Here is a 26,398-nt window from a genome sequence, read left to right as displayed (position 1 = left end):
CTATGCTATATTAAACTAATACTAACAAAATTTGTTAAGGAGAGTAAATATTGAACATGTAATTTCAGTTTAATTCCAGTAATAATATATAATATCTTCAATAACTTTAAAACACATCAGATAACACATTGTAGTAGAGTAGCTGGTGTTATTTTGGTGTTTTGTCCTGCCCACGTGACATTTGACAGAAGAATGATGACGCCATCTACTGGACAAACGCCTGAACATTCACAACAAAAGCGATTAGAAAGTCAGTAGATTGGAGTCTAAAAATGTTTTAATAATCACTTTATTAAATGTTTATTAAATCGCACAGTAAATGTTATTACATGGCTATTATATGCAAAATAATATAGTAAACATCTGAACTTTATTTCCCATTGTCATACTGTTTGCTCACTTCACCATATTCATATAAATATATTTATATACATTTACAGCATTTAGCAGACACTCTTATCCAGAGTGACTTACATTTTTATTTCACTTTATACACCTGAGCAATCGAGGGTTAAGGGCCTTGCTCAGGGGCCCTGCAGTGGCAACTTGGTGGACCTAGGATTCGAACCAATGACTTTCCGATTAGTAGTCGAACGCCTTAACCACTGAGCTACCACATCCCTTTATAATATTTATATTTTTTATATTTTATTCTTATTATTTGTACAGATAATCCAACATCTACTTTTATTGTAACAGTTTTATTCTTCTTTTAGGACAACATTTATCTGCATGTCGTACTGTGCAAGGTTGTGTATGAGACAAATAAACATTTAAAATCGAATACAATAAAATCAATAAATCAAAACCAAACTAAAAACAAACTAACAAACAGATAAATAAACAAAACAAAATAAATAAAACACATGAGTAAGTTTTAATCTATTCCTAAGCCTTAGATGAATTGAAATTCATTCCTTCTTTGTGAAGTTCAGCACTAAATGAAAGCCGGTTTTCAGTATTCAGGATTATGATGGACTTTATTTGCTCCCACAAGTGGAACTGTGGTACACAGGCCTCGGGTGTGGACCTAATAAAAAACAACAACAACAAATGACATTATATTTATCCACTGTAGAGAACACACACACACACATACTGTACAAAGTGAAACTTTGAGCCTCTTTATTTGGTCATAGATAAAACGTGTAGTGTTTATGTTAGACAAGAACTAGACAAGAACCTTTGAAGAACACTTTCTCCAAAAAATAAAAATTCAGGTCACACAAGTGGATTTATAAACGTTTAGTGAGATTTATCTCTCAATGTAAGGTTGAAATAATATATTTATGTATCAGAAACATTGTTGACTAACGCACCATTTTTCAGTACCTGGTCTGAAGACACATCTAATGCTCTCGACGCCCACGAAGTCTTCTGTTTTCCAGTTCCAGCTCCCCGATTCTCGCTCTGAGCTCCTCAACATCGTCCTCTGGGTTGTTTTGTGCTGCTGCTCCTTCATCTAGCATCGTATTTCTCCTAACCTCTTCAAACTCATCACAGAAGCGTTGAAGTTCGTTCTGACGACCAGACATGGTGATCTTGAAGATATTGTCATCAGCACATCTCTTAGTCATCTGAAAAGACAGGTTGGTTGTAATCCTTCTCTGAATCACACTCATCCACAGTTCAGGACGAGTCGGTCTTAAGAACAACATATGAAGTCTGCCCTCTTGATAAACCCTTAACAGAACATCTGGGTTTTCTTCAAGTGTTCTGTTTATGTGTACTTTTGTATTCAGTGTAGCAGGATCAACTCCATCATACATGTCCTTAACCCAGGCCATGTTTGTCAGTCTGGATCCTGCCATGTGTCTTCCTTCACTTGTGCTATGAACAGCTCACTGCAGCTTTAATACTCATGAAGAACATGTTACGCAACCGCAAGAGGAGGGAGAAAGGAAAACGAAACTTTAGGAATCCAACAAGTCACATGATTTATGTGTATGTGTGTGTGTGTGTGTGTGTGTGCAAGCCCGTAGGTGGGGGTGGGGGGGGGTCTCGGGTGTTCCCCCTCACTGCCAAAGGTCCAGAATTTAAGTCGTTTTTCCCCCCATGTGATTATTGTCATCATTGTTTTAATACACTTTTCAAAGCAACGGTGAAGCATCGCCTCGGAATGATGGGGGAGGGGTTATATATATGTATTCATTCATTCATCTTCTACCGCTTATCTGAACTACCTCGGGTCACGGGGACCCTGTGCCTATCTCAGGCATCATCGGGCATCAAGGCAGGATACACCCTGGACAGAGTGCCAACCCATCGCAGGGCACACACACACACACACTCTCATTCACTCACGCACTCACACACTAGGGACAATTTTTCCAGAGATGTCAATCAACCTACCATGCATGTCTTTGGACCGGGGGAGGAAACCGGAGTACCCGGAGGAAACCCCCAAGGCACGGGGAGAACATGCAAACTCCACACACACAAGGTGGAGGCGGGAATCGAACCCTGACCCTGGAGGTGTGAGGCGAACGTGCTAACCACTAAGCCACCGTGCCCCCATATATATAAGTCGATATTGCACAGCCGATATATATATATTTTTTTTTTAATTAAAAGGATTTCTATATTTTATCCACCTAATAGTCTACAATATAATATCCATATAAACGTAGCGTAATTATAATAATAAAACATAGAGGGATATTCAGTGATATTGGCTGTGCAATATCGACTTTTGTGATTGGCCAATACCAGCAGACTGGAGCCAATGGAAATGCTTCTCTCCTTTCGTGTGCGTCTTTATTCCTTGACCGCTTGAGGTAAATGATCTGGAATGATTAGTATATTAATTGATTTATGATCCCTACCCAGCTAACACACGACGTATTAGTTACGTAATAATTGCACCCAAGAAGATTGGAACTGACCAGTGAACTAAATCCATAAGTGTCAAGACAAATACAGCAACAAGCAAAGAGGCATTGACAGAGAGTCAAGAAATGATGATGAAAATAATGATTATTAATACTTCAGTAAAGTTCATTAAATCTATTCTGTTGTTAGTGTGGTCTTTAAACTTATGAACTGTGTATGGACTGACAAAGGTGGTACATGAGGAAGCAATTTGACAACAATGCAGTAAATCATTTAGGTGCATCAAAAAGCGTGCTCGTTAAGATACCAGCAGACAAACAGACAAGATAATCCAGCACAAATTAGTGCATAAAAGGTCACCAAAATGAAGTAACCTCATAATTAAATACAAAAGGAGGAGAAAAACTGCAAAAAGTCCACTTTTTGAAAAAAAGAACCCCCCCTTTCAATAGGCTGGCTACGGACCAGGTATGTGTTTGTGTGTGTGTGTGTGTGTGTGTGTGTGTGTGTGTTTAAGTTGTTATTACTTCCGAAAACAGGGGTGGTTTTAACATCAGTTTAATTTTCCCTTCAAAAAAAAGACCATTTTTAAAGAAAATGTAATTATCTGATTAATATACAGTACAATCATCATACAGTAATATACAGTACAATCATACAGTAATATACAGTACATTTATACAGTAATATACAGTACAATCATACAGTAATCATACAGTACAGAGAAATCAGGTGGAAAATTAAAGCACAGACCTTATGTTATAGGCAAAAAAACAACGATTCATTAGTGATCTATTAATTCATTTATTCATTCATTTTCTACCGCTTATCCTATCTCAGGCGTCATCGGGCATCAAGGCAGGATACACACTGGACGGAGTGCCAACCCATCACAGGGCACACACACACACACACTCTCATCCACTCACGCAATCACACACTACGGACAATTTTCCAGAGATGCCAATCAACCTACCATGCATGTCTTTGGACCGGGGGAGGAAACCAGAGTACCCGGAGGAAACCCCCGAGGCACGGGGAGAACATGCAAACTCCACACACACAAGGCGGAGGCGGGAATCGAACCCCCAACCCTGGAGGTGTGAGGCGAACGTGCTAACCACTAAGCCACGTTCCCCCCTTGATCTATTAATTGATCCGTTAAATGATTCGTTAAGTGATTAAGTGATTCATCAAGCTATTCATTAAGTGCATTACGTGATCACTATTATGTATTAATAGTAATAATTACTGTTGATTATTTATCTGTTTTGAAAGGTAAAATTTAATTCTTTAATTTTCATTTTCAGGTGAAAGAATCAACATCAAGCTTCTCCACTAGACCAGGATATCGAGCGTGCTACTTAGTGCTACCTGGAGTCTGCCTAGATACCTTCAACAAACCTGCTCAAAGCTCAATCTTTACTCCAAGAAGCTAAAAATTCATGAATCGATTTGATTAAACAGAAAATGTATCACAATTCTGCTAGTTAATGGAAAACCCTTCATTTGAGGAGAACTTAGTTACTGTATGTAAGCAACCATAGAGGAGCTCAGAGGAGTGTGACAGCACAGTGAAATACTGAGGGCGGAAGATGAAAGTGTGTGTATTGATGTTACAACAACACAAAGATTGGGTTTTAATGTAAATTAAAAAATGCATGCATTTATCTTACAATGAAACATTAAAAAAGTCCAAACCAAACAACAGGATGAGTTTCAGGGAAAATAAAAAGAATTTGTGAATATCCAATATTACTGTCTGCATCATTGGTGTTATGTATTAAATGTGTAGTTTGTTACCAAGAAAAGTTTCCAGAGTTATTAAGATCCATCTGGGACCATTTACTCCAATAAAAATTGAAAATTACATTTAATAATCTATTTGTAATAATACATACAGCCCTATATACAGTTCCCTTAGAAATGAACACGACACAGATGTTAGTTATCATTATACGGCGCAGTCACGTGCACAAGGGGAACGTGGGGGCTGTAAAAATGCAGGATTTGGGAAACAATTCGATTTTGTGTGTGTATGTGTGTGTGTGTTTACAGGGCATTTGTGCATAGCCGCTATATATATATAGCAATATGACAATATGACAGACATCACGTTCTTCATCATCTACAATATGACAGACATCAATCAACCTACCATGCATGTCTTTGGATCTTCTGGGGAGGAAACCGGAGTACCCGGAGGAAACCCCCGAGGCACGGGGAGAACATGCAAACTCCACACACACAAGGTGGAGGTGGGAATCGAACCCCCAACCCTGGAGGTGTGAGGACTAACGTGCTAACCACTAAGCCACCGTGCCCCCCCTAGCTCATTTTGAAATTATTATTTTTAAATTATTTAAAAAAGAAATGTTTATGTAAGGTCTCGTTATTGTTCCGTTTGTATAAAGTTCTGCTTGGACTCATTTACATTTAGGACATTTGGCAGGAGCCCTTATTTAGAGCGACATAAAAAAAGTGTCTATCATTCAATACAACCCAATACAAGTACAAAAAATAAAACAATAAAACAAACATAAGTAACTTTAAATATTTCAGGAAGAGGTTCAGTCTTTAAGTTCAGTTCAGTTCAGATGTTTTCAGAAGTTTATTCCATCACCAAGGAGAAAAGTCTCACTGTGTATCTTCCTCTTTACCCGGAGAGATTATGGAAGCAGTCGAGCATTTAATTCAACCACTTAACTATATCACAACTATTTTAATATATTTTTAAAAAATACAGCGCAGTGATGAAAGGAAAGCAGGACGTCACCGGCCTTGTCTTTGGCCTGTAATCTCCTCCTGTAATAGTATAAAAAAGAAAAGATCATTACATTGTATATAGACAGACAGAATATTTGTGCTGTTATACAACAGAATATTGGTGGTAAAGTGAAATAATGAATCTGAGCTCAAGGTCCAGCTTTAAATTGTAGGTATTTCTATCCACATCAGACGAACAGTGTAGGAATTGTAACACTTATTAGTTTATGGGCCAGGCTGATTTTTTAATGATACATTAAAATCATTATTAATTATTTTAAACACCTTTCCAGTCAGTGACTGTGTGATGATGCTGGGTTTGTTCCCCAGTGATGGTTGAATTCGAGCAGATAATTCTCTCTACACTTCAGAATTCATCCCACGGCAGTAAATAAAAGGGAGCCGGTTGCCACACACACATACACACATATATACAAACTCATACACATACAGACACACTCACATATATACACACACACACACACACACACACACTCACATACAAACACATACACACACACACACACACACACACACACACACACACGCAGCATAAGGTGAGATTCTCTGTTGAATCTATGCATTAAAAATCAACTTAAAACAAACTCTAGACTTTTTAGCTGCTTAATTTAAATAAGTGTTGAAACATTTACCTGAAACTCAGTAAAGCTGAGAACATCCTGTTTTACACACCTACCAATCGTCTTTTAAGGATCGTGATTTCCTCTTCCAGCTCCCTGATTCTCACATTGAGTTCCTCAATCTCAGCCGCATAGTTCCTCTGTGGTGCTGCTCTGTCCTGAATGTTTTCCTGCACCTGATTATAGAGCTGATCAAAAGACTCACAGATATATTCGAGGTGATTCTCAGGACCAGACATGTTTATGATTGGTAAATGACCCTTTATAGCACGTCTCTCCGTCAGCTGAACAGAAGGGACAGCTCTGCTTCTGTCCTGAATCCTGTCCTGAATCACCTTCTTCCACTCTACAGTGTCAGTTGGCATGAAGAGCAGCACATGGAGTCTTCCCTGTCGATAGATTCTGAATAAAACATCTGGATTATTATAAAGAGTTTTGTCTCTGTGTGCTTTTTTTTGTCTTTTGGACATTTCGTCTAGATTAACTCCCTCGTACATGTCCCTGACCCGGTTCCTGTCTCTGACCCGGTTCTCTGACATGTTCCTTCTTTCTCTATTGTTCCGAGCAGCTCAGTCGGCTTTTATACGTTTAATGGAACTTCAAGGGGAGGGAGGTGAAGGAAAAACGAAACTTTATGGATCGTCAGTGTCACATGATCTTACATTTACATTATATTTACATTTACAGCATGTGACAGACTCTCTTATCCAGAGTGACGTACATAAGTGCTTAAATCTCTAACATTGAATACATTAGTGCTGGTTCACTAGGTTACATACTTAAGATACCATGAGTTTAAAACATTGTTCAAAGTTACAATGAAAAAGTTTCAAAGGTTTGGGTTTTTTTTTAATAAATGCAAAAAATAGGGAAATAAGTGCTAGTTGAAGTGTTTCCTGAATAAGTAGATCTTCAACCAAAGTTTGAAAATAGCCAATGATCTTAAACATGTTCTTACAGGAATCAGATGTGGTTCTGTTTCAACCTGAAACTACAAAACTTATGTAATGATATTCACATAATGGTAAAAATGGAAGATTCATAATAAGTGATTCATCAAATGATTCAGCTGCTGTAAAGGCCGGTATTGAGGTTTTCCTTTCGATCTAAGGTAAAAGTATTGTAGTCCAAACGCTTACAGTATCAAGCAGAGACGAAAGCGTGTGTAAAACTACGATCACAATCACAGATTCTCTTCTGATTTACTTTTAGTTTATTTAATGCAAAGCAGCCGAAGTTATCGTGCACTATAAATATGAGTGGCAGGTGGAATCCAGCGATAATGATAGAGAAGAGAATAAAACAGCCCTGTGACGGTGACACCTTTACTGCTTAGTAACACAGGTTAGAGACTCAAGGTAACACTCTGTACGGCGCACACGTCATCTTACCTTTCAGCATTTTTTCTCATTTTATTTCACGTTCTTCATCATCTACAATATGACCGACATCACGTTCTTCATCATCTACAATATGACAGACATCACGTTCTTCATCATCTACAATATGACAGACATCACGTTCTTCATCATCTACAATATGACAGACATCACGTTCTTCATCAACTACAATATGACAGACATCACGTTCTTCATCATCTACAATATGACAGACATCACGTTCTTCATCAACTACAATATGACAGACATCACGTTCTTCATCAACTACAATATGACAGACATCACGTTCTTCATCATCTACAATATGACAGACATCACGTTCTTCATCATCTACAATATGACAGACATCACGTTCTTCATCATCTACAATATGACAGACATCACGTTCTTCATCATCTACAATATGACAGACATCACGTTCTTCATCAACTACAATATGACAGACATCACGTTCTTCATCATCTACAATATGACAGACATCACGTTCTTCATCAACTACAATATGACAGACATCACGTTCTTCATCATCTACAATATGACAGACATCACGTTCTGCACCTACCATGCATGTCTTTGGACCGGGGGAGGAAACCAGAGTACCTGGAGGAAACCCCCGAGGCACGGGGAGAACATGCAAACTCCACACACACAAGGCGGAGGCGGGAATCGAACCCCCAACCCTGGAGGTGTGAGGCGAACGTGCTAAACACTAAGCCACGTTCCCCCCTTGATCTATTAATTGATCCGTTAAATGATTCGTTAAGTGATTAAGTGATTCATCAAGCTATTCATTAAGTGCATTACGTGATCACTATTATGTATTAATAGTAATAATTACTGTTGATTATTTATCTGTTTTGAAAGGTAAAATTTAATTCTTTAATTTTCATTTTCAGGTGAAAGAATCAACATCAAGCTTCTCCACTAGACCAGGATATCGAGCGTGCTACTTAGCGATAGCTGGAGTCTGCCTAGATACCTTCAACAAACCTGCTCAAAGCTCAGTCTTTACCCCAAGAAGCTAAAAATTTATAAGTCGATTAAACAGAAAATGTATCATATTTCTGCTAGTTAATGGAAAACCCTTCATTTGAGGAGAACTTAGTTATGTAAGCAACCATAGAGGAGCTCAGAGGAGTGTAACAGCACAGTGAAATACTGAGGGCGGAAGATGAAAGTGTGTGTATTGATGTTACAACAACACAAAGATTTGGTTTTAATGTAAATTAAATAATGCATGCATTTATCTTACAATGAAACATTAAAAAAGTCCCAACCAAACAACAGGATGAGTTTCAGGGAAAATGAAAAGAATTTGTGAATATCCAATATTACTGTCTGCATCATTGGTGTTATGTATTAAATGTGTAGTTTGTTACCAAGAAAAGTTTCCAGAGTTATTAAGATCCATCTGGGACCATTTACTCCAATAAAAATTGACAATTACATTTAATAATCTATTTGTAATAATACATACAGCCCTATATACAGTTCCCTTAGAAATGAACACGACACAGATGTTAGTTATCATTATATGCGCAGTCACGTGCACAAGGGGAACGTGGGGGCTGTAAAAATGCAGGATTTGGGAAACAATTCGATTTCGTGTGTGTGTGTGTGTGTGTGTGTGTGTGTGTTTACAGGGCATTTGTGCATAGCCGCTATATATATATATATATATATATATTCATTCACTCATTTTCTACCGCTTATCCGAACTACCTCTGGTCACGGGCAGCATGTGCCTATCGGGCATCAAGGCAGGATACACCCTGGACGGAGTGCCAACCCATCACAGGGCACACACACACACTCTCATTCACTCACACAATCACACACTACGGACAATTTTCCAGAGATGCCAATCAACCTACCATGCATGTCTTTGGACCGGGGGAGGAAACCGGAGTACCCGGAGGAAACCCCCGAGGCACGGGGAGAACATGCAAACTCCACACACACAAGGTGGAGGCGGGAATCGAACCCTGACCCTGGAGGTGTGAGGCAAACGTGCTAACCACTAAGCCACCGTGACCCCCAAGCTCATTTTGAAATTATTATTTTTAAATTATTTAAAAAAGAAATGTTTATGTAAGGTCTCGTTATTGTTCCGTTTGTATAAAGTTCTGCTTGGACTCATTTACATTTAGGACATTTGGCAGGAGCCCTTATTTAGAGCGACATAAAAAAAGTGTCTATCATTCAATACAACCCAATACAAGTACAAAAAATAAAACAATAAAACAAACATAAGTAACTTTAAATATTTCAGGAAGAGGTTCAGTCTTTAAGTTCAGTTCAGTTCAGATGTTTTCAGAGGTTTATTCCATCACCAAGGAGAAAAGTCTCACTGTGTATCTTCCTCTTTACCCGGAGAGATTATGGAAGCAGTCGAGCATTTAATTCAACCACTTAACTATATTACAATTATTTTAATATATTTTTAAAAAATACAGCGCAGTGATGAAAGGAAAGCAGGACGTCACCGGCCTTGTCTTTGGCCTGTAATCTCCTCCTGTAATAGTTTAAAAAAGAAAAGATCATTACATTGTATATAGACAGACAGAATATTTGTGCTGTTATACAACAGAATATTGGTGGTAAAGTGAAATAATGAATCTGAGCTCAAGGTGCAGCTTTAAATTGTAGGTATTTCTATCCACATCAGACGAACAGTGTAGGAATTGTAACACTTATTAGTTTATGGGCCAGTCTGATTTTTTAATGATACATTAAAATCATTATTAATTATTTTAAACACCTTTCCAGTCAGTGACTGTGTGATGATGCTGGGTTTGTTCCCCAGTGATGGTTGAATTCGAGCAGATAATTCTCTCTACACTTCAGAATTCATCCCACGGCATCAATAAATAAAAGGGAGCCGGTTGCCACACACACATACACACATATATACAAACTCATACACATACAGACACACTCACATATATACAAACTCATACACACACACACACACACACACACACACACACACACACACACAGCATAAGGCGAGATGTTGTCCTTCTCTGTTGAATCTATGCATTAAAAATCAACTTAAAACAAACTCTCGACCTTTTAGCTGCTTAATTTAAATAAGTGTTGAAACATTTACCTGAAACTCAGTAAAGCTGAGTACATCCTGTTTTACACACCTACCAATAGTCTTTGAAGGATCGTGATTTCCACTTCCAGCTCCCTGATTCTCACATTGAGTTCCTCAATCTCAGCCGCATAGTTCCTCTGTGGTGCTGCTCTGTCCTGAATGTTTTCCTGCACCTGATTATAGAGCTGATCAAAAGACTCACAGATATATTCAAGGTGATTCTCAGGACCAGACATGTTTATGATTGGTAAATGACCCCTTATAGCACGTCTCTCCGTCAGCTGAACAGAAAGCTTTTATACGTTTAATGGAACTTCAAGTGGAGGGAGGTGAAGGAAAAACGAAACTTTATGGATCGTCAGTGTCACATGATCTTACATTTACATTATATTTACATTTACAGCATGTGACAGACTCTCTTATCCAGAGTGACGTACATAAGTGCTTAAATCTCTAACATTGAATACATTAGTGCTGGTTCACTAGGTTACATACTTAAGATACCATGAATTTAAAACATTGTTCAAAGTTACAATGAAAAAGTTTCAAAGGTTTGGGTTTTTTTTTTAATAAATGCAAAAAATAGGGAAATTAGTCCTAGTTGAAGTGTTTCCTGAATAAGTAGATCTTCAACCAAAGTTTGAAAATAGCCAGTGATCTTAAACATGTTCTTACAGGAATCAGATGTGGTTCTGTTTCCACCTGAAACTACAAAACTTATGTAATGATATTCACGTAATGGTAAAAATGGAAGATTCATAATAAGTGATTCATCAAATGATTCAGCTGCTGTAAAGGCTGGTATTGAGGTTTTCCTTTCGATCTAAGGTAAAAGTATTGTAGTCAAAATGCTTACAGTATCAAGCAGAGACGAAAGCGTGTGTAAAACTACGATCACAATCACAGATTCTCTTCTGATTTACTTTTAGTTTATTTAATGCAAAGCAGCCGAAGTTATCGTGCACTATAAATATGAGTGGCAGGTGGAATCCAGCGATAATGATAGAGAAGAGAATAAAACAGCCCTGTGACGGTGACACCTTTACAGCTCAGTAACACAGGTTAGAGACTCAAGGTAACACTCTGTACGGCGCACACGTCATCTTACCTTTCAGCATTTTTTCTCATTTTATTTCACGCTCTTCATCAGCTACAATATGACAGACATCACGTTCTTCATCATCTACAATATGACAGACATCACCTTCTTCATCATCTACAATATGACAGACATCACGTTCTTCATCATCTACAATATGACAGACCCCTCTGAAGATGCTAAAAAATTCTTTATTTATTTCATGCAATAACTGAGGTTAGACATGCAGTACAACACTGATTAGTAACTGTCACTTCTGAGGAAGGTACATGTGATATTTTAAGGATATAAACTGGTTTAAACTTCATCATCGGTGAATCGTCTTCGTACGGAAAAATTGTACAAAATAAGTTCTCTCTCATTCATCTTCTACCACTTATCCGAACTACCTCGGGTCACGGGGAGCCTGTGCCTATCTCAGGCATCATCGGGCATCAAGGCAGGATACACCCTGGACGGAGTGCCAACTCATCGTAGGGCACACACACACTCTCATTCACTCACACAATCACACACTACGACAATTTTCTAGAGAAGCCAATCAACCTACCATGCATGTCTTTGGACCGGGGGAGGAAACCGGAGTACCCGGAGGAAACCCCCGAGGCACGGGGAGAACATGCAAACTCCACACATACAAGGCGGAGGCAGGAATCGAACCCAGAAGCAGATCTGCAGAAGATTGTAATGATGCTTTAATCTTTCAGGCTGCTGAAGGATTTCTCGATCCTGTCTGCCATGAAGTCATCGATCTCTAAACTAATACTAACAAAATTTGTTAAGGAGAGTAAATATTGAACATGTAATTTCAGTTTAATTCCAGTAATAATTTATAATATCTTCAATAACTTTAAAACACATTGTAGAAAAGTAGTTGGTGTTATTTTGGTGTTTTGTCCTGCCCACTCGACATTTGACTGAGGAATGATGACTCCATCTACTGGACAAACGCCTGAACATTCACAGCAGGGGCGGTTTTAGGCCTTTTTTAGGGTGGCTTCAGCCCCCTGTCTGTGATCTCAGCCACCCTAAAACAAAAAGTATAATTTTTACTTTCAGAAATAAAAAATAAAAATAAGTTAAAATGAAGGACGTGTCGTCGATGGGAAAGAATATTATTTATCAATTTGATCCAAGAGCGATTTTTTTTACTTTGATTTTACGCGCGTGCGTTGTAGTCTTTCAATAGTGCGTCATCAGCTGTCTGCTTTATTTGAACGGAGAAGCACAGGGACGGTCAGCGTGCACGCGCAGTCAGAGCTGGAGGCGTTTATCTATAACGTTAATCGACGGAAAGACGCAAAGACGGCAACCAAAAGCAGTGAAATGTCACTATTCTTATTACCAGAGTTGTAGCACAAACAAAATATTAATGCAAACAATCCATTCAATACTAAATAAAAATAACATTTATTGATTTGGTCTTTGTCTTGTGAATATTTGTTTATTAATGACTGCATTCATTGGACACACTGTTTGTAGAGAATGCACACATACATGAACTGATCTGATTCAAGACCGGCATCATTACATCATGCATAAAATTTTGGTGTCCACTTTTGTCATTTTAAATAACAACATAACTTTTGGCTTACTGTGTAGTCATATAATATATAATATAAAACTCTTCTTGTTTTAAATTCTCACTGAGGGATAAAACCCCCTAAAGATGAGATCCTAGAACCGCCGCCTGCTTCACAACAAAAGCGATTAGAAAGTCAGTAGATTGGAGTCTAAAAATGTTTTAATAATCACTTTATTAAATGTTTATTAAATCGCACAGTAAATGTTATTACATGGCTATTATATGCAAAATAATATAGTAAACACCTGAACTTTATTTCCCATTGTCATACTGTTTGCTCACTTCACCATATTCATATAAATATATTTATAATTTTTATATTTTATTCTTATTATTTGTACATATAATCCAACATCTACTTTTATTGTAACAGTTTTATTCTTCTTTTAGGACAACATTTATCTGCATGTCGTACTGTGTAAGGTTGTGTATGAGACAAATAAACATTTAAAATCGAATACAATAAAATCAATAAATCAAACCAAACTAAAAACAAACTAACAAACAAAAAATAAACAAAACAAAATAAACAAAATAAATCTATTCCTAAGCCTTAGATGAATTGAAATTCATTCCTTCTTTGTGAAGTTCAGCACTAAATGAAAGCCGGTTTTCAGTATTCAGGATTATGATGGACTTTATTTGCTCCCACAAGTGGAACTGTGGTACACAGGCCTCGGGTGTGGACCTAATAAAAACAACAACAACAAATGACATTATATTTATCCACTGTAGACAACACACACACACACACACACACACACACACACACACACACACACACACACAGTACAAAGTGATACTTTGAGCCTCTTTATTTGGTGATAGATAAAACGTGTAGTGTTTATGTTAGACAAGAACTAGACAAGAAACTTTGAAGAACACTTTCTCCAAAAAATAAAAAATCAGTTCCTACACACAAGTGGATTTATAAATGTTTAGTGAGATTTATTTCTCAACGTAAGGTTGAAATAATATATATAATGTCTTAATGTATCAGAAACATTGTTGACTAACACACCATTTTTCAGTACCTGGTCTGAAGACACATCTAATCGTCTTGAAGCCCACGAAGTTTTCTGTTTTCCAGTTCCAGCTCCCTGATTCTCTCTCTGAGCTCCTCAACATCATCCTCTGGGTTGTTTTGGGCTTCTGCTCCTTCATCTTCCGTTGCGTTTCTCCTAACCTCTTCAGACTTATCACAGAAGCGTCGAAATTAAAAAAAGAAAAGCTGATATACAACAGAATATTGGTGGTAAAATGAAATAATGAATCTGAGCTCAAGGTGCAGCTTCAATTTAAAGCTATTTCTCTTCAATTCAGACGATCAGTGTAGGAATTACAACACTGTAAACAGTAAATAAAAGGGAGCCGGTTGCCACACACACACACACACACACACACACACACACACACACACACACACAGCATAAGTTCTCTGTTGCATCTGTGCATTAAAAATCAACTTAAAAAAAGCACCTTTTAGGTGTTTAATTTAAGTAAGCACTGAAACATTTTCCTGAAACTCAGTAAAGCTGAGTACATCCTGTTTTACACACATACCAATTGTCTTTGAAGGATCTGTAATTGATCTTCCAGCTCCCTGATTCTCACATTGAGTTCCTCAATCTCAGCCCCAGGGATCTGTACTTGATCTTCCAGCTCCCTGATTCTCACATTGAGTTCCTCAATCTCAGCCCCAGGGATCTGTACTTGATCTTCCAGCTTCCTGATTCTCACATTGAGTCCCTCAATCTCAGCCACAAGGTTCCTCTGTGGTGCTGCTCTGTTCTGAATGTTTTCCTGCACCTGATTATAGAGCTGATCAAAAATGTCACAGATATGTTCAAGGTGATTCTCAGGACCAGACATGTTTATGATTGGTAAATCACCCTTTATATCACGTCTCTCCGTCAGCTGAACAGAAGGGTCAGCATCTATTCTGTCCTGAATCCTGTCCTGAATCACCTTCTTCCACTCTTCTGTGTCAGTTGGCATGAAGAGCAGCACATGGAGTTTTCCCTTTCGATAGATTCTGAATAGAACATCTGGATTATTTAGAAGAGTTTCATCTCTGTGTGCTTTTTTTTGTGCTTCGGTCATTCCATGTTCATCAACTCCCTCGTACATGTCCCTGACCCGGTTCCAGTCCCTGACTCGGTTCTCTGCCATGGTTCCTTCTTCCTCTATTGTTCCCAAGCAGCTCAGTCGGCTTTTATACGTTTAATGGAACTTCAAGGGGAGGGAGGTGAAGGAGAAACAAAACTTTATGGATCGTCAGTGTCACATGATCTTAAACATGTTTTACAGGAAACAGGTGTGGTTGTTTTCACCTGAAACTACAACACCTATATAATGATATTCATGTGATGGAAAAATGGAAGATTCATAATAAGTGATTCATCAAATGAGTCATCAAATGATTCAGCTGCTGTAAAGGCTGGTATTGAGGTTTTCCTTTCGATACATGAGCTTAAACATGTTCTTACAAGAATCAGGTGTGGCTCTGCACTTTAAATTTGAGTGGCATGTGGAATCCAGCGATAATGATAGAGAAGAGAATAAAACAGCCCTGTGACGGTGACACCTTTACAGCTCAGTAACACAGGTTAGAGACTCAAGGTAACACCCTGTACGGCGCACACGTCATCTTACCTTTCAGCATTTTTTCTCATTTTATTTCACGTTCTTCATCATCTACAATATGACAGACATCACGTTCTTCATCATCTACAATATGACAGACATCACGTTCTTCATCATCTACAATATGACAGACATCACGTTCTTCATCATCTACAATATGACAGACCCCTCTGAAGATGCTAAAAAAAATCTTTATTTATTTCATGCAATAACTGAGGTTAGACATGCAGTACAACACTGATTAGTAACTGTCACTTCTGAGGAAGGTACATGTGATATTTTAAGGATATAAACTGGTTTAAACTTCATCATCGGTGAATCGTCTTTGTACGGAAAAATTGTACAAAATAAGTTCTCTCTCATTCATCTTCTACCACTTATCCGAACTACCTCGGGTCACGGGGAGCCTGTGCCTATCTCAGGCATCATCGGGCATCAAGGCAGGATACACCCTGGACGGAATGCCAACTCACCGTAGGGCACACACACACACTCTCATTCACTCACGCAATCACACACTACGACAATTTTCTAGAGATGCCAATCAACCTACCATGCATGTCTTTGGACCGGGGGAGGAAACCGGAGTACCCGGAGGAAACCCCCGAGGCATGGGGAGAACATGCAAACTCCACACACACAAGGCAGAGGCGGGAATCGAACCCAGAAGCAGATCTGCAGAAGATTGTAATGACGCTTTAATCTTTCAGGCTGCTGAAGGATTTCTCGCTCCTGTCTGCCATGAAGTCTTCAACCTCTAAACTAATACTAACAAAATTTGTTAAGGAGAGTAAATATTGAACATGTAATTTCAGTTTAATTCCAGTAATAATTTATAATATCTTCAATAACTTTAAAACACATTGTAGAAGAGTAGTTGGTGTTATTTTGGTGTTTTGTTCTGCCCACTCGACATTTGACTGAGGAATGATGCCGCCATCTACTGGACAAACGCCTGAACATTCACATCAGGGGCGGTTTTAGGCCTTTTTTAGGGTGGCTTCAGCCCCCTGTCTGTGATCTCAGCCACCCTAAAACAAAAAGTATAATTTTTACTTTCAGAAATAAAAAATAAAAATAAGTTAAAATGAAGGACGTGTCGTCGATGGGAAAGAATATTATTTATCAATTTGATCCAAGAGCGATTTTTTTTACTTTGATTTTACGCGCGTGCGTTGTAGTCTTTCAATAGTGCGTCATCAGCTGTCTGCTTTATTTGAACGGAGAAGCACATGGACGCTCAGCGTGCACGCGCAGTCAGAGCTGGAGGCGTTTATCTATAACGTTAATCGACGGAAAGACGCAAAGACGGCAACCAAAAGCAGTGAAATGTCACTATTCTTATTACCAGAGTTGTAGCACAAACAAAATATTAATGCAAACAATCCATTCAATACTAAATAAAAATAACATTTATTGATTTGGTCTTTGTCTTGTGAATATTTGTTTATTAATGACTGCATTCATTGGACACACTGTTTGTAGAGAATGCACACATACATGAACTGATCTGATACAAGACCGACATCATTACATCATGCGTAAAATTTTGGTGTCCACTTTTGTCATTTTAAATAACAACATAACTTTTGGCTTACTGTGTAGTCATATAATATATAATATAAAACTCTTCTTGTTTTAAATTCTCACTGAGGGATAAAACCCCCTAAAGATGAAACCCTAGAACCGCCGCCTGCTTCACAACAAAAGCGATTAGAAAGTCAGTAGATTGGAGTCTAAAAATGTTTTAATAATCACTTTATTAAATGTTTATTAAATCGCACAGTAAATGTTATTACATGGCTATTATATGCAAAATAATATAGTAAACACCTGAACTTTATTTCCCATTGTCATACTGTTTGCTCACTTCATATTCATATAAATATATTTATATTTTTTATATTTTATTCTTATTATTTGTACAGATAATCCAACATCTACTTTTATTGTAACAGTTTTATTCTTCTTTTAGGACAACATTTATCTGCATGTCGTACTGTGTAAGGTTGTGTATGAGACAAATAAACATTTAAAATCGAATACAATAAAATCAATAAATCAAACCAAACTAAAAACAAACTAACAAACAAAAAATAAACAAAACAAAATAAACAAAACACACGAGCAAGTTTAAATCTATTCCTAAGCCTTAGATGAATTGAAATTCATTTCTTCTTTGTGAAGTTCAGCACTAAATGAAAGCCGGTTTTCAGTATTCAGGATTATGATGCACTTTATTTGCTCCCACAAGTGGAACTGTGGTACACAGGCCTCGGGTGTGGACCTAATAAAAACAACAACAACAAATGACATTATATTTATCCACTGTAGACAACACACACACACACACACACACACACACACACACACACACACACACACACACACACACACACACACACAGTACAAAGTGAAACTTTGAGCCTCTTTATTTGGTGATAGATAAAACGTGTAGTGTTTATGTTAGACAAGAACTAGACAAGAACCTTTGAAGAACACTTTCTCCAAAAAATAAAAAATCAGTTCCTACACACAAGTGGATTTATAAATGTTTAGTGAGATTTATTTCTCAATGTAAGGTTGAAATAATATATATAATGTCTTAATGTATCAGAAACATTGTTGACTAACACACCATTTTTCAGTACCTGGTCTGAAGACACATCTAATCGTCTTGAAGCCCACGAAGTTTTCTGTTTTCCAGTTCCAGCTCCCTGATTCTCTCTCTGAGCTCCTCAACATCATCCTCTGGGTTGTTTTGGGCTTCTGCTCCTTCATCTTCCGTTGCGTTTCTCCTAACCTCTTCAGACTTATCACAGAAGCGTCGAAATTAAAAAAAGAAAAGCTGATATACAACAGAATATTGGTGGTAAAATGAAATAATGAATCTGAACTCAAGGTGCAGCTTTAATTTAAAGCTATTTCTCTTCAATTCAGACAATCAGTGTAGGAATTACAACACTGTAAACAGTAAATAAAAGGGAGCCGGTTGCCACACACACACACACACACACACACACACACACACACACACACACACACACACACACACACACACACACACACACACACACAGCATTAGTTCTCTGTTGCATCTGTGCATTAAAAATCAACTTAAAAAAAAGCACCTTTTACGTGTTTAATTTAAATAAGCACTGAAACATTTTCCTGAAACTCAGTAAAGCTGAGTACATCCTGTTTTACACACATACCAATTGTCTTTGAAGGATCTGTAATCGATCTTCCAGCTCCCTGATTCTCACATTGAGTTCCTCAATCTCAGCCCCAGGGATCTGTACTTGATCTTCCGGCTCCCTGATTCTCACATTGAGTCCCTCAATCTCAGCCACAAGGTTCCTCTGTGGTGCTGCTCTGTTCTGAATGTTTTCCTGCACCTGATTATAGAGCTGATCAAAAATGTCACAGATATATTCGAGGTGATCCTCAGGACCAGACATGTTTATGATTGGTAAATCACCCTTTATATCACGTCTCTCCGTCAGCTGAACAGAAGGGTCAGCTCTGCTTCTGTCCCGAATCCTGTCCTGAATCACCTTCTTCCACTCTTCTGTGTCAGTTGGCATGAAGAGCAGCACATGGAGTCTTCCCTGTTGATAGATTCTGAATAGAACATCTGGATTATTTAGAAGAGTTTCATCTCTGTGTGCTTTTTTTTGTGCTTCGTTCATTCCATCTTCATCAACTCCGTCGTACATGTCCCTGACCCGGTTCCTGTCCCTGACCTGGTTCTCTGCCATGGTTCCTTCTTCCTCTATTGTTCCCAAGCAGCTCAGTCGGCTTTTATACGTTTAACCTTCCTCTTATGTTAGCTTTCTTTTACCATCTCTTATGTTAACGGGTCGGTTTTGACCCGTGTCTTAAAACAGTCATAAAATAGCCTCAAAACAATTATTTATTATCAGATTTGTTTCCTACCTCTTAGATACCATGTTAGGCTTCCTTATCCATAAAAAGATTGGTTTTAATATTTTTGGTGTGGCCCCTGGGCCTTTCTTTTGACAGCATACTTTTCGCTTTCAATTCCAAAAAATGGTAAAACTAACCTCAAGAGAATTACATAAATAAATGAAAGATTGTTATGTTTCCTGACTATTACTGATGAGTATTAGGACACATCTCTTCAATAAATTTGTTTTATATATTTTTTCATTTTAATTTTATTAACTATTGTAACATCTATGGTGTTATGGGTCAATTTTGACCCATATATTTTTTCAAAAATAGAACATTAATACAAATACAAAATGAAAAGCAGAACAAGTAATAAGACAAAATGTAGATTTGCAAGGTCAAACACACAACAACCAATCAAGCAAATCAAACCAATAGAAATCTATTACTACTAAATCCAAAAAAAGTCTTTGTGTGCAAAAACATGCATGAGTATGTGTGTGTTTAGATGCATGTGTGGCAAAAAAGACACACTTTTAATGTGTTCTTTGCAGAGATATATTTTGTAGTAGAAGCACAATATATTTGTCTTTCTGTCCTTATTGCTAGGGAAGGGACAAGGGAACCAGCTCCTCAAAAAACATTCTTCGCTTTTTTTTTTGGTTGAGTTCCACCCCAGGTGAATGTGAGTCCACAACACAAATGCATTGTATGCATTGCATGTAATAAAACACAACCATTGGCCATCTCCTGGTCATTGACTGGAAAGTCTAGGTGGCAGTCACCTTGTCCAGGTAGTCCACCTCTCCATTGTTTTTATTATAGTCCAGGATTAATATGGGCTTTTTGTCACTTCGTGATGAGACAGCAGAATCTTTGTGAAAAGTGGACATAAGTACGACACTCAGTTCTTTTTTGGACAACATGAAACAACAGTGGTGGTGTCTGTAAAAGTGAATTTTGAAGAAAGAGGAGCCCTGTGCTTCACCTGCAAAATTTCAACGGGCAACTCAGGTTTATTAATTTATTTTTTTATTGTGCTCACCATGGTAAGTTTCCTTCTAAGAAGTTCTTGTCCAAGGTCATAGCTGGTAAAAAATTGTCACACGTGATATTGTGATCCCGTAGTCCAGTAGTCATATCGAGGTCTACACATTTTCGTTGTTTTTTCTCAGAGATGCCACTCACAGGTTTGCCTGTGTAAAACTGTAGATTTTGATGACGTTTGCTGCCATGAAATTCAGGAGGTACTGAGCTCCAATATATGTTACTTCAGCACTGGCAACCACCTCATCAGACTCATCAGATGTGTCTGTGTCTTCCGTTGATACTTTACATCATCTTCATCATCAGAAACATGCTTGTCCATATCACTATGCTGTTCTCTGTCCTCTGCCTCATTTTCAGCAAAGATATGATCCAGAGCTTGGCTTGTCGTAAATTCTTTTCATTTTCGCATGCTCCAAGATGGTGATGTGTACTCTGCAAGTCACTAACTCCCAACTGAATTGGTCTTATGCATGCCTTAGGTGTCTGGAAGTATACATCTTTGTTTGTTTTGTTTGTTCAGGGAAGGTGACAAACGGGCAAAGGGAGAAGCCCCTAACTAAAGCTCACAGGTTTGGAAGAGAAGCTGGCTGTCAATGGGCTGTTGGCTGACAGTGTTAGTGAGCTGACAGTGTGTTTATGATTTCAGATTTGGCACTAATTATAGTATTATAATATTATATTATAACTGGGTCAAAACTGACCCTAACTACACAAAGGTCATAATTTTCACCAGAGCATTTTATAATTTAGGTAAAATTTATTTTTTTTGTTTTATTTTGTTTAAATAAAGGTTCCTGACAAAGTCAAAAAGCCTTGATGCAATTAACAAATTTATGTGGTACTTTTAAGCATTTAAAACCTAAAAACGGGTCAGTGCCGACCCTAACACAAGACGAAGGTTATTAATGGAACTTCAAGGGGAGGGAGGTGAAGGAGAAACAAAACTTTATGGATCGTCAGTGTCACATGATCTTAAACATGTTTTACAGGAAACAGGTGTGGTTGTTTTCACCTGAAACTACAACACCTATATAATGATATTCATGTAATGGAAAAATGGAAGATTCATAATAAGTGATTCATCAAATGAGTCATCAAATGATTCAGCTGCTGTAAAGGCTGGTATTGAGGTTTTCCTTTCGATACATGAGCTTAAACATGTTCTTACAGGAATCAGGTGTGGCTCTGCACTTTAAATTTGAGTGGCATGTGGAATCCAGCGATAATGATATAGAAGAGAATAAAACAGCCCTGTGACGGTGACACCTGTACAGCTCAGTAACACAGGTTAGAGACTCAAGGTAACACCCTGTACGGCGCACACGTCATCTTACCTTTCAGCATTTTTTCTCATTTTATTTCACGTTCTTCATCATCTACAATATGACAGACATCACGTTCTTCATCATCTACAATATGACAGACATCACGTTCTTCATCATCTACAATATGACAGACATCACGTTCTTCATCATCTACAATATGACAGACCCCTCTGAAGATGCTAAAAAAAATCTTTATTTATTTCATGCAATAACTGAGGTTAGACATGCAGTACAACACTGATTAGTAACTGTTACTTCTGAGGAAGGTACATGTGATATTTTAAGGATATAAACTGGTTTAAACTTCATCATCGGTGAATCGTCTTTGTACGGAAAAATTGTACAAAATAAGTTCTCTCTCATTCATCTTCTACCACTTATCCGAACTACCTCGGGTCACGGGGAGCCTGTGCCTATCTCAGGCATCATCGGGCATCAAGGCAGGATACACCCTGGACGGAGTGCCAACTCATCGTAGGGCACACACACACACTCTCATTCACTCACGCAATCACACACTACGACAATTTTCTAGAGATGCCAATCAACCTACCATGCATGTCTTTGGACCGGGGGAGGAAACCGGAGTACCCGGAGGAAACCCCCGAGGCATGGGGAGAACATGCAAACTCCACACACACAAGGCAGAGGCGGGAATCGAACCCAGAAGCAGATCTGCAGAAGATTGTAATGACGCTTTAATCTTTCAGGCTGCTGAAGGATTTCTCGCTCCTGTCTGCCATGAAGTCTTCGATCTCTAAACTTGAACATGTAATTTCAGTTTAATCCCAGTAATAATTTATAATATCTTCAATAACTTTAAAACACATTGTAGAAGAGTAGTTGTGTTCATCATGTTCATGTGGCTTCAGCCCCCTGTCTGTGATCTCAGCCACCCTAAAACAAAAAGTATAATTTTTACTTTCATAAATAAAAAATAAAAATAAGTTAAAATGCAGGACATGTCGATGGGAAAGAATATTATTTATCAATTTGATCCAAGAGCGATTTTTTTTTTACTTTGATTTTACGGGCGTGCGTTGTAGTCTTTCAATGGTGCGTCATCAGCTGTCTGCTTTATTTGAACGGAGAAGCACAGGGACGGTCAGCGTGTGTAAAGTAATGCGACTGACACACAGCTTCAGTAACAAGACATGCGCGGTTCTTTACTACGTGCTGCAGTGCATATACAAAGTAGGAGGAGTCATAGCATCAACTACGGAGCACTTAAAGAAACACTGCCAAAATGACAATACATTACAGAGTGCACACGCAGTCGGAGCTGGAGGCGTTTATCTATAACGTTAATCGAAAGCAGTGAAATGTCACTATTCTTATTACCAGAGTTGTAGCACAAACAAAATATTAATGCAAACAATCCATTCAATACAAAATAAAAATAACATTTATTGATTTGGTCTTTGTATTGTGAATATTTGTTTATTAATGACTGCATTCATTGGACACACTGTTTGTAGAGAATACACACATACATGAACTGATCTGATTCAAGACCGACATCATTACATCATGCGTAAAATTTTGGTGTCCACTTTTGTCATTTTAAATAACAACATAACTTTTGGCTTACTGTGTAGTCATATAATATATAATATAAAACTCTTCTTGTTTTAAATTCTCACTGAGGGCTAAAACCCCCTAAAGATGAGACCCTAGAACCGCCGCCTGCTTCACAACAAAAGCGATTAGAAAGTCAGTAGATTGGAGTCTAAAAATGTTTTAATAATCACTTTATTAAATGTTTATTAAATCGCACAGTAAATGTTATTACATGGCTATTATATGCAAAATAATATAGTAAACACCTGAACTTTATTTCCCATTGTCATACTGTTTGCTCACTTCACCATATTCATATAAATATATTTATAATTTTTATATTTTATTCTTATTATTTGTACAGATAATCCAACATCTACTTTTATTGTAACAGTTTTATTCTTCTTTTAGGACAACATTTATCTGCATGTCGTACTGTGTAAGGTTGTGTATGAGACAAATAAACATTTAAAATCGAATACAATAAAATCAATAAATCAAACCAAACTAAAAACAAACTAACAAACAAAAAATAAACAAAACAAAATAAACAAAACACACGAGCAAGTTTAAATCTATTCCTAAGCCTTAGATGAATTGAAATTCATTTCTTCTTTGTGAAGTTCAGCACTAAATGAAAGCCGGTTTTCAGTATTCAGGATTATGATGCACTTTATTTGCTCCCACAAGTGGAACTGTGGTACACAGGCCTCGGGTGTGGACCTAATAAAAACAACAACAACAAATGACATTATATTTATCCACTGTAGACAACACACACACACACACACACACACACACAGTACAAAGTGAAACTTTGAGCCTCTTTATTTGGTGATAGATAAAACGTGTAGTGTTTATGTTATGTGAAAACTAGACAAGAACCTTTGAAGAACACTTTCTCCAAAAAATAAAAAATCAGTTCATACACACAAGTGGATTTATAAATGTTTAGTGAGATTTATTTCTCAACGTAAGGTTGAAATAATATATATAATGTCTTAATGTATCAGAAACATTGTTGACTAACACACCATTTTTCAGTACCTGGTCTGAAGACACATCTAATCGTCTTGAAGCCCACGAAGTCTTCTGTTTTCCAGTTCCAGCTCCCTGATTCTCTCTCTGAGCTCCTCAACATCATCCTCTGGGTTGTTTTGGGCTGCTGCTCCTTCATCTTCCGTTGCGTTTCTCCTAACCTCTTCAGACTTATCACAGAAGCGTCGAAATTAAAAAAAGAAAAGCTGATATACAACAGAATATTGGTGGTAAAATGAAATAATGAATCTGAGCTCAAGGTGCAGCTTTAATTTAAAGCTATTTCTCTTCAATTCAGACAATCAGTGTAGGAATTACAACACTGTAAACAGTAAATAAAAGGGAGCCGGTTGCCACACACACACACACACACACACACACACACACACACACACACACACACACACACACACACACACACACACACACACACACACAGCATAAGTTCTCTGTTGCATCTGTGCATTAAAAATCAACTTAAAAAAAAGCACCTTTTAGGTGTTTAATTTAAATAAGCACTGAAACATTTTCCTGAAACTCAGTAAAGCTGAGTACATCCTGTTTTACACACATACCAATTGTCTTTGAAGGATCTGTAATCGATCTTCCAGCTCCCTGATTCTCACATTGAGTCCCTCAATCTCAGCCCCAGGGATCTGTAATTGATCTTCCAGCTCCCTGATTCTCACATTGAGTTCCTCAATCTCAGCCACAAGGTTCCTCTGTGCTGCTCTGTTCTGAATGTTTTCCTGCACCTGATTAAAGAGCTGATCAAAAATGTCACAGATATGTTTAAGGTGATTCTCAGGACCAGACATGTTTATGATTGGTAAATCACCACTTATAGCAGGTGTCTCCGTCAGCTGAACAGAAGGGTCAGCATCTATTCTGTCCTGAATCCTGTCCTGAATCACCTTCTTCCACTCTACAGTGTCAGTTGGCATGAAGAGCAGCACATGGAGTCTTCCCTGTTGATAGATTCTGAATAAAACATCTGGATTATTATAAAGAGTTTTGTCTCTGTGTGCTTTTTTTTGTCTTTTGGACATTTCGTCTAGATTAACTCCCTCGTACATGTCCCTGACCCAGTTCCAGTCCCTGACCAGGTTCCTGTCTCTGACCCGGTTCTCTGACATGTTCCTTCTTTCTCTATTGTTCCGAGCAGCTCAGTCGGCTTTTATACGTTTAATGGAACTTCAAGTGGAGGGAGGTGAAGGAAAAACGAAACTTTATGGATCGTCAGTGTCACATGATCTTACATTTACATTATATTTACATTTACAGCATGTGACAGACTCTCTTATCCAGAGTGACGTACATAAGTGCTTAAATCTCTAACATTGAATACATTAGTGCTGGTTCACTAGGTTACATACTTAAGATACCATGAGTTTAAAACATTGTTCAAAGTTACAATGAAAAAGTTTCAAAGGTTTGG

The 26,398-nt window shown here is 37.9% G+C and overlaps 3 protein-coding genes across 7 annotated transcripts; all 3 read right to left on the bottom strand.

Moving 5' to 3' along the window:
• Positions 1-13,232: 13,232 nt before the first annotated feature.
• Positions 13,233-15,655, bottom strand: LOC132851733 (uncharacterized). 3 transcript variants are annotated; one of them, XM_060878725.1, is made up of 4 exons: positions 15,174-15,655; positions 14,990-15,047; positions 14,461-14,621; positions 13,233-14,114 (listed from the first exon to the last, which is right to left on the bottom strand). In XM_060878725.1, the coding sequence occupies exons 1-3, from the start codon at positions 15,596-15,598 to the stop codon at positions 14,478-14,480; spliced, it is 627 nt and encodes a 208-aa protein (XP_060734708.1). In that variant the 5' UTR covers positions 15,599-15,655; the 3' UTR covers positions 13,233-14,114; positions 14,461-14,477. The 3 variants fall into 3 exon arrangements, with proteins under 3 accessions (XP_060734708.1, XP_060734707.1, XP_060734706.1); XM_060878724.1 differs by having other exon boundaries at positions 14,448-14,621; positions 14,990-15,655; XM_060878723.1 differs by having other exon boundaries at positions 14,990-15,655.
• Positions 15,656-17,466: 1,811 nt separating this feature from the next.
• On the bottom strand, positions 17,467-19,829 carry LOC132851732 (uncharacterized). Of its 2 annotated transcripts, none has more exons than XM_060878722.1 (3): positions 19,288-19,829; positions 18,711-18,884; positions 17,467-18,359 (listed from the first exon to the last, which is right to left on the bottom strand). In XM_060878722.1, the coding sequence occupies exons 1-2, from the start codon at positions 19,789-19,791 to the stop codon at positions 18,741-18,743; spliced, it is 648 nt and encodes a 215-aa protein (XP_060734705.1). In that variant the 5' UTR covers positions 19,792-19,829; the 3' UTR covers positions 17,467-18,359; positions 18,711-18,740. The 2 variants fall into 2 exon arrangements, with proteins under 2 accessions (XP_060734705.1, XP_060734704.1); XM_060878721.1 differs by having other exon boundaries at positions 18,724-18,884.
• Positions 19,830-24,098: 4,269 nt separating this feature from the next.
• Positions 24,099-25,946, bottom strand: LOC132851731 (E3 ubiquitin-protein ligase BRE1B-like). 2 transcript variants are annotated; one of them, XM_060878720.1, is made up of 3 exons: positions 25,536-25,946; positions 24,957-25,130; positions 24,099-24,645 (listed from the first exon to the last, which is right to left on the bottom strand). In XM_060878720.1, the coding sequence occupies exons 1-2, from the start codon at positions 25,902-25,904 to the stop codon at positions 24,987-24,989; spliced, it is 513 nt and encodes a 170-aa protein (XP_060734703.1). In that variant the 5' UTR covers positions 25,905-25,946; the 3' UTR covers positions 24,099-24,645; positions 24,957-24,986. The 2 variants fall into 2 exon arrangements, with proteins under 2 accessions (XP_060734703.1, XP_060734702.1); XM_060878719.1 differs by having other exon boundaries at positions 24,970-25,130.
• Positions 25,947-26,398: the final 452 nt, after the last annotated feature.

The sequence above is a fragment of the Tachysurus vachellii genome, chromosome 9 (genome assembly GCF_030014155.1).
Source record: "Tachysurus vachellii isolate PV-2020 chromosome 9, HZAU_Pvac_v1, whole genome shotgun sequence".
Classification (NCBI taxonomy): Eukaryota; Metazoa; Chordata; class Actinopteri; order Siluriformes; family Bagridae; genus Tachysurus; species Tachysurus vachellii.
Note: the sequence above shows the minus strand (reverse complement) of the source record. Positions and strands in the feature narration are given on the sequence as shown.